This window comes from Cynara cardunculus (genome assembly GCF_001531365.2).
Source record: "Cynara cardunculus var. scolymus isolate 2C chromosome LG 15, CcrdV1, whole genome shotgun sequence".
NCBI lineage: Eukaryota > Viridiplantae > Streptophyta > Magnoliopsida > Asterales > Asteraceae > Cynara > Cynara cardunculus.
This window is the reverse complement of record NC_037542.1, coordinates 14,003,792-14,012,450: the sequence shown is the minus strand read 5'-3', so window position 1 is coordinate 14,012,450 and position 8,659 is coordinate 14,003,792. Positions and strand designations below refer to the sequence as shown.

General features: G+C 34.9%; 2 protein-coding genes across 2 annotated transcripts; one reads left to right on the top strand and one right to left on the bottom strand.

The window, feature by feature from the left end:
- Positions 1–1,238, bottom strand: LOC112528566 (protein JINGUBANG-like). Its single transcript, XM_025139588.1, has one exon. It carries the CDS (start codon positions 1,222–1,224, stop codon positions 1–3), a length of 1,224 nt encoding a protein of 407 aa, XP_024995356.1. The 5' UTR covers positions 1,225–1,238.
- A 3,340-nt stretch (positions 1,239–4,578) lies between these two features.
- LOC112527926 (vignain-like) lies at positions 4,579–6,407 on the top strand. The gene is made up of 4 exons (XM_025138785.1): positions 4,579–5,020; positions 5,375–5,607; positions 5,805–5,945; positions 6,012–6,407. Exons 1-4 carry the CDS (start codon positions 4,579–4,581, stop codon positions 6,264–6,266), a joined length of 1,071 nt encoding a protein of 356 aa, XP_024994553.1. The 3' UTR covers positions 6,267–6,407.
- Positions 6,408–8,659: the final 2,252 nt, after the last annotated feature.

The window sequence follows — 8,659 nt, the reverse complement described above, 5'->3', positions numbered from 1 at the left end:
TTAGGGCACATGAGTGGATATGAAGTTCTGATAATTTAAATCCTTAATCAACAACATTCTGATAACTCCGTCACCAATATCACTAAATACTCTTATTGTGGATCTGGGTTCGAATCCGAAAGTGGTTTCATCCAGATCCACGACTAGTGATCGGATGGGTCTTTTGTATCCGTCCAACACTTTTAAACAACAAAAATTTCCATCTTCTTCACGTTGCCAAATTCTAACCGTCTGATCTGCCGATCCACTGAACAATAAATCGGAGACGTTGATCAGACAAAGTATCGCCTTCGAGTGACCACGTAATGTGGCAGTCAGCAGCGTACGGTTACTACCGTGTTCCTTGCCCCACACGAAAATTGAACGGTCACATGACCCCGAAAACAACAATGATCCGTTGTCGTTTACTGCCAAAGCGTTCACAGCTGACTTGTGCTTATCCAACGTGGCAACTAGCTCATACTTTCTCAAAGGTTTTGCCCATACTTTAATCCGCCGGTCCGCAGAGGCGGTGTAAATCGTGCCATCCGCCGCAGCCACAACGGCGTTAATGGCGTCGTCGTGTGCTTTTATACTCTCCACGCATCGGAAGTCCGATGTCCTCCAAATTTTCAAGTATTTATCCCAAGAAACCGAACACATTAACTGATCGGTAACCAGAGCGAGTCCAGAAACGGCGTCGTGGTGCTCGATCCATAGTTTTTTCCGGTGACGTCTCACATTGATGTAATTCTTAGGTAAAACCGAACGGATCAGCCGATCTTCGAACGTCGGGAGCGTTGCGATGTGTTTGTGCTGTTTATTTTCCGATAATTTCCACACTCGGATCTTTTTGTCTTGATGAGCTGTGAAAATGTTGCCGTTATTGAAAGTAACGGACTTGACGGACCCTGACGAAGAGCCAGCGACATTAACGGTGGTAAGTAAGGCGAACGATGTGACGTCTATTACGTGGATGAGGTTTCCGGTGGCTGCATAGAGCAGGTGGTTATGGACGGCCAGGAAGTTGACGTGGGATGGTGGGAGAGGTTTGAGGGATAGAGTTAGGGTTTCAGGGGAAGGTTTTTGGCAGGAGTGATTGCTGTAGCTGGTGGTGGTGGTGGTGTCTGAAATGTTGTTGCTAGCTGTGTCGGAGAGCATTAAGAGTTTGGATGGTGATGGTGGTGTGGGTGTTTCAAGGTGGGTGGTGGCGGAGCATATTGATAACCATGGTCGGAGTTTCATTTTTCCGGTGGTGGTGTAATTGATAAAACAGTGATACAGAAGGAAAAGAGAAGGAACCTAAATATATATAGCCTTGATTTTGAAAAGTCAACATCGAATTTACCAGAAATGGGTTTAACTTTTTATTATTATATATGATCAAATTATGGATAAATTTTATAATTGTTATTCTATTTTAATAATTTTAGGATTAATTATATTAATAAAATATTAATATATTAAATAAAATACTTTTTATCCACTAATACTTTTTACGTTATTTTTTCATTTACGGCTAAAATATAATATATTGATTAACATATACTTATTTTAAAATATGTTTGTCTCGTATATATTCTGTTCACAATATTAAACATTTTAGTTGTATTTTTTATTTCACAAACACATAAAAACCAATATTTATGGTTTGAAAAACCTTAATCCAAACAAAACTACAAGCCAAGCCAAAGCATATGCGTTTAGTTGGCCGGGTTGAACTTTGTTGCACCATTTTACAATATAGCTAAGCGTTTCGTTTAAATGAGGTAAAATGAAATTAAAACATATAAAAAAAGGTTAAGAAAAACTAAAAAAAATGAAAGTTCATGTAAATAAGAATATAAAATTACAGTTAAAATTGTATTATAATTTTGAAGCTAATTACGGGTTGGTCTAATATCGAATATATATATATATATATATTAATCAATTATTTTAACAATCATATTAAATCCACAGTATATAAAAGTATCATATTCATCGGGTTGGGTTGAAATTACACTAACCTAATTTCAACCAAACAACTGTAATAGAAAAAATCAATCGAGTTTAATTACCAGGGATCACCATCAGATCAAAATGAATACTACAGAGATGATTTCTAGACCTACTAAAGTTGATGTTCCCTTTCAAACTTTTCACTAAACTTTAAGGACTAAAATTGAAGTTTACCATCGAATAAATAATGGATTAAGGGGTTGTATACCAAATGCTTACTCGGGTAAGTGTTTACCAAGTCACATTATCTTACCCGAAGAATATGGCAAGTACTACGAATCTTACCTGGTAAGAGCAAGCGAAGGACCGAGAGTCTTATCCGGTAAGTGAAGACGATGATTCTTACCACGATTAGCACTTACTAGGTAAATTGTTGTATCCAATGCCCTTTTAGTGGACTAAAATCTTACCAGGAAAGAAAGTGATAGTATTGAATTTTACCGGTAAACGCTTATCGGATAAGTGTTTTGTAAACGTCCCCTAACTAATTTTAATTCAAAAGTTAATAAGCACCCAAATTTGAAACTAGAAGACCTGTATAGGATAAAACATTAGTATAGTGACCGGAATTGAAAATTTTAATAAAGTACAGGGACCAAAAATAAAATAATCTACCCTTCTCCGAGGACGAAGCCGTATTCAAGGTTCGGATTTCGTCGTCAAATCACCGACGATCGTCCAATCGATTTTACGACTGCGGTAATCAACTTACAGCTATGATGAGGATAGGATTCATCTTGATGACGAGGAAGAAGCTAACATGACCACGTTTTTCGGGATGTCATTGGGCGCTTTTGTGTTCTGGCAATCAATGGTAAAGTTCATATTTGGATCGCTCTTTCCCTCTTCACCAGGATGAGATGGTCACAATCTTTCTATTCCTTTCTGTATGATATCTATATGCATTCTTATATGCTTTGATTATGATCGTACTTAGAGAAACAACTTGTGAACTTCGAGGTGGATGCATGATTCATCTGAGTGTTAAATATTGCGTGGGAAATGGAAAACTGATGTTTGAAATAAGAATTGGGGTTGGTTGTATTTACTTCAAAATTTTAGCGATCTGCTACAAAAATTATACCATATTACCTTCCATTTCAATTCCTAACCTCGAATTGCATTCTCCCAATCTGTATGTTAATGAATATGAAACTATTCCATCTGTAGGTTGAGATTATTTAGCTGGTTTTCTTGTGCTAATCGTAAATGGCTGCCTCGAACAGCATGTATATAATTTTGAAGTGTATGACATTTATCTCTTAATCGAAATTGAACATCACATTATTTGGTACCTTGATTTGGGTAGATCTACCTTGGGCATTTCTGCAGATAGCTGCATAATTTGTTGGTTTTTCCCGAATTTAAGCCTGTCTATACTGTTTAGAAAGTCCAAAATGTCAGTCTGCACTAATAAACAGATGCAGTATGAATTTATGAGATCAAACAGATGCAGTATGAATTTATGAATGTATGCACCACAAGTTTAAATGAATGGTATTAAATTTTGTCACCGAGTTTGATGTTTTAGATCTACAAAATAATGAATGCCAAGGGGGTTTGGTCCTTGAATCCACCTCCTGCCCGAGAATTAGACAAGTGCACAAAGAGAGGTATGTCAGGAGATTAAGCTAAAAGTGTGCTGAGACCATTGTTTATTGTGCTAAGATACTTGCAGGTTTGTTAGGAAGCGAGGTGCAGCTTTGTGGTATGACTTTTCTAGGGGTATTTGGGCCGAAGCTTCTTTAAATGGACCTATCCATATAAGACAATCTTGTGTCATTGGGTTATTGATACCCTGTTCAGTATATCAGAGGGAGAATAGAACAAAAACCACAAAAATGTTACAAACTCGTGAGAACCAATCCTAACCATTCGATTTTAAGTTAGGATTCAAGTTCTTTCACATGTCATGTTCTTGTTGTGTGGGGGGTTGTTTCATATACATTTTGTTTTTATATGCATGTCTTTTTCACGTGCGAAACAATCTTGAATGTTTCATATTTGAAAAAGTTCACATATATTGTTTCATACGTGAACAACAAATGAATCACATCCTAACTTGAGATAAAACTCATTGAATTGTTGGGATTGGTTCACAGGTTTGTAATATTTTTAAGAATTCATGAGTTGTTATGGCCGTTTAGCTAACAGTTTGGTGTAGTCTCTTCTTGGTGGTACAATCTTTGGAGAAAGCCTCCCAAAAATACCTTTGAAACTTGCTCTAGGAACTTTTGCTATTTCAACTTGAACATATGTAATGGAATATGCTACTCGGTTCCTTTGCTCTATTGGCATCAAAGGTCTTTGGAACACTGCGGCTATCTTGATCCTTATCGACATGAACTGAAAGCTATCATGACCACACAGAATGAACTCAGGTAAGCAGGCTTTGCATGTAAAAGAGTGTGCTTTTCCTATCACGAACAAACTTCCTGCTAAAAATAGCAAGTTGGCTTCTAAAAATACAGCCCACTTTATCCGTTTGTTCATATGATGCAGATAATCCCTTCGATTACAAACCCCACATTCAGCTCACTATATAAAGTCACACAAGTCGATTTACTCTATCAGATCATTCAGCAAAGGTGGCTGAATATGGAAACGAGAAAGGTTTTCTTCGTAGCTCTTTCTTTTGTGCTGTTTATAGGAGTGGCGAATTGCATAGACTTCACTGAAAAGGATTTGGCCACAGACGAGAGCCTGTGGGACTTGTATGAGAGATGGAGGAGTCACCACACGGTCTCGAAGGATCTTGGCGAGAAGATAAAACGGTTCAACGTGTTCAAATACAACGTTAACTACATTCACAAAGTGAATCAGATGGACAAGCCTTACAAGCTGAAGCTGAACAAGTTTGCTGATATGACCAATCATGAATTCAGGTCTGGTTTTGATTCAAAGATCCTACATTTCAGGATGCTCCAGGGCGAAAGGCGCAGGACCCCATTCATGCACGAAAAAACCAGTGATCCACCACCGTCCATCGACTGGAGGAAAAATGGAGCCGTTAACCCTGTCAAAAACCAAGGCCGATGTGGTATGACCTCTTAATTTGCTCTCACCCCATCACATTTTGTTTTAACCTTTAGCCCAATCATACACGTTTTAGCTGATTTGACAATTACCGATTCCGGCTTCCAAAGAATGTTAGAAGAATGATTATGTTCTAGTGAAAGTTCATATGTTACTTTGTCATTTTAAGAAATTTTTGTTGTTTTAATTTCGAAGACTTCTAAATGGTATGAACTTCTATGTTTTTTTTCGTTATTACTCGTCTAGTTGATTTATAGTTTTGTTACAAGCGTAAAAGAGTCTCCAAATTGATTGGGATGGCCCTGGTCTGCTGCTAACTTTGCAATCTCGATAATGAATATTTGTTACCTTGTTACAGGTAGCTGCTGGGCATTTTCAACGATAGTTGGGGTCGAGGGTATCAACAAAATCAAAACCAACAAACTAGTTTCTTTGTCCGAGCAAGAGCTTGTCGACTGCGAATCTGATAACCAAGGATGCGATGGCGGATTAATGGAAAATGCATACAAGTTCATTGAGGAAAACGGCGGGGTTACAACAGAGCAAATCTACCCTTACTTTGCACAAGACGGCAAATGCGATACATCAAAGGTACCATAAATAAAAGACTGCATAAGTTCATACGACTAGCTTATTACCTAACAGCTATTTTTTCAGCCAACGACTAGCTTATTCAGCTAGTTTGCCAAACATAGCTTAAATATGGACTATTAGGTGTTTGAATTTTTGGGATGTCATCTGAATTGAACGGGAAGGGAAGTTATAGATATACTTGTTTTATTATGCAGAGAAACTCGCCCATCGTAAAAATCGATGGTTTTGAAACCGTACCCGCCAATGACGAGAGCGCGTTATTGAAAGCCGTTGCCAACCAGCCAGTCTCCATTGCAATAGATGCCAGTGGTCCTAATTTCCAATTCTACTCCGAGGTAATAACTCTTTTTTTATGCAAACAGCAAGTAGTGTGAGCTGAAATTCTTGATCGGGTTTTGTAGGGAGTTTTTAACGGATTCTGTGGCACGGAGCTGGACCACGGTGTGGCAATCGTTGGCTACGGAACAACTCAAGAGGGAATCGGTTACTGGATCGTTAGGAACTCGTGGGGACCCGAGTGGGGCGAGCAAGGTTACATTAGGATGCAGCGTGGGATTAACAGTCCCGAAGGGTTATGTGGGTTAGCCATGGAAGCCTCATACCCGATCAAGGTCTCATCAGACAACCCAAGAAGTGTGGCTAAAGATGAGCTCTAGAGCCGAGCCATGAAAGCCACCTTATTATGTTTCTCTAGCTCTTATGTTTCAATATTCACTGGGTTTTTTCAATGAATAAGGCAGCAAAAATATTCTAAGTTGCTTTGTCAATTTGGTCAGAGATTGTTGCCTTTTATTTTGTAATTGATACATTGTTACAGAGAAACAGCAAGTGACTGTCTGAACCAGCTTATACCCATTGTTCAGTATGGGTCTAAACATGGGTTCTCTGTCTCATGTTTGGCATGAATTTTACGTGGAACAGAGTGAAACATGCCTGTTTCATCTCTATCCCATGGAACAGGGTGGAACAGACTTATATTTTACCAATATAACCTCAAAATAAAACTTAATTTCTTCTAAAACATCAAATAGGTCTCTCTTTTACATTTTATTCATTCTTTAAATTTTATTTATTGTATTTTATGTTTCTTAAATTTCATTTTATTGTCCTCAAAATATTATTTTTATACGGTTTCTATATTTTTATTAATTTATGTAATTTATTATTTATTAATAATAAAAAATAATGTCGAAAAGAGATAAAAATAAAAATAGAAAACCACATAAACTTTTTATTTGGTGTCATTTTAATTGTTTTGACGAAAACTTCAAGTTATATATTTTGTTATAAAAAATAATTATTATATTATAATTTAATAAACTACATAAATTGTTTTCTTGATTTTATCACCGTCAAACGTATTTCGTAAGGTTCACACATGCAATTTGTTGTTTTCGATGAGTTTTGCATGTGTTTCCCTTGATCAGAGTAGTAAAGATTCGATTTTGATCTTACATGAGTGATTGTACAGGTGATATGTGAATTCTTTTGTTTTCTGCAATCCAAGTTTTGTGAATGTGATGATACTATATGGGATCACTAGCCAAATTGTTTTCTTAATGCTTATATATTATTTACGATTTGATATTTAATCCATTTTAATTGATTGTGCGCTTGTTGGTAGTAATTTTTTCTTCTTAGTATGGAATGCATATAGATTTGTTTCGATAATGGATTTTTGATGCTTCTATTATATTTACTTTTTTCATATATCATTAATTGATTATGAAATCATGTATTTTTGCAAATGTATTTTTACAAGTAGTAGTGGTTTGATGTAAGTTATACTTTGCACACCGGATTTGTTAACATTTATATTGATTATTTAGTGAAAAAAACACTAAACAGCTCACTGGGGGTAAATTGGTCATTTTAATCAGTTTTGTCCAGTTTTGTCATGTCTTACCAAACGCTGAACAACTGTCATGTTCTGTCTTGTCCTGTCATGTCCTGTCTGCGTACCAAACGCACTCTATAAGTTGATTTTTATTAAGTTATGCATCGATAAAAATGTTTGTCTAGATTAATCTTTTTTTTAAGTATATAATATTTATATACGACAAATAGAACAAATAAACTCATACACCCTCCTCACATTTGGTGAGATTTGAACCCTTGACCTTATAGGAAGCCAATGACTCACATAAGTTTCCTAAGTTTTTGTTTGAAAAGTTTTTTAATAGATAGAAGAGCGTGTTTTTTAACTGGTAGGGATATGCTTAGGGAAAAAACTTGGCTTTCTATATAAAATCTTTTTTAGAAACTTACTGAATGAGTCACTTTTTACATTATAGCTGATTGAATAAGTTTTGACTCTCGTTAATTTTATTAAGCTGCTAACAAATAGATATGAAAAGTAATTGTTTTTTTATGATATTAATATTTTAATAATGGTTATAAAAATAAAAAATTTCTTAAAAGGTTTTATAAAATCCAATGTTTGATGAAAATATTTGAATAATGATTGTATCTTTAGTTACTGAAATATAAAGGAAATATGGAATGATTAAAGGAAAAAGTGGTCACATTTTAATGGTGCACAAAAAATTAAAAAGAACTAAAGCTGAGGACTTGTTAACAAAATTATATAAAGGTTTTTTTTTTTTTTTTTTGATAAATTAGCTGTTAAAGTAGTTATTACTTATTAGTTGATAAGTTAGTTGGTAGTTGATAAATAAGTTATGTTCGATAAAACTAAATGAAAATTGTAAAATGACCAAAAAAAATCTTAAAAAATCAGTCAATTACAAAATGTCTTAATATAATTAAAACAAATCACTAATAATATAATATATTAATAAGAATAAAATTGATCAATCTCATATATCTTAATTAATTAATACATCGTGATTTTAATATTTCATTTTATTCTTTATCTCAGCTGATGTTATAATATGACTTTATGTGATTTTAAGAAAGCGATGATGTTTTTATGTTTGAATAAAATATATGTTTGAAGATATCATAAAAATTTGACAAAAATATATCGATATTAGTATCAAATTAACTATTAGAAATTCCTTATTTTTTGTGTAATTATTTTATTCAA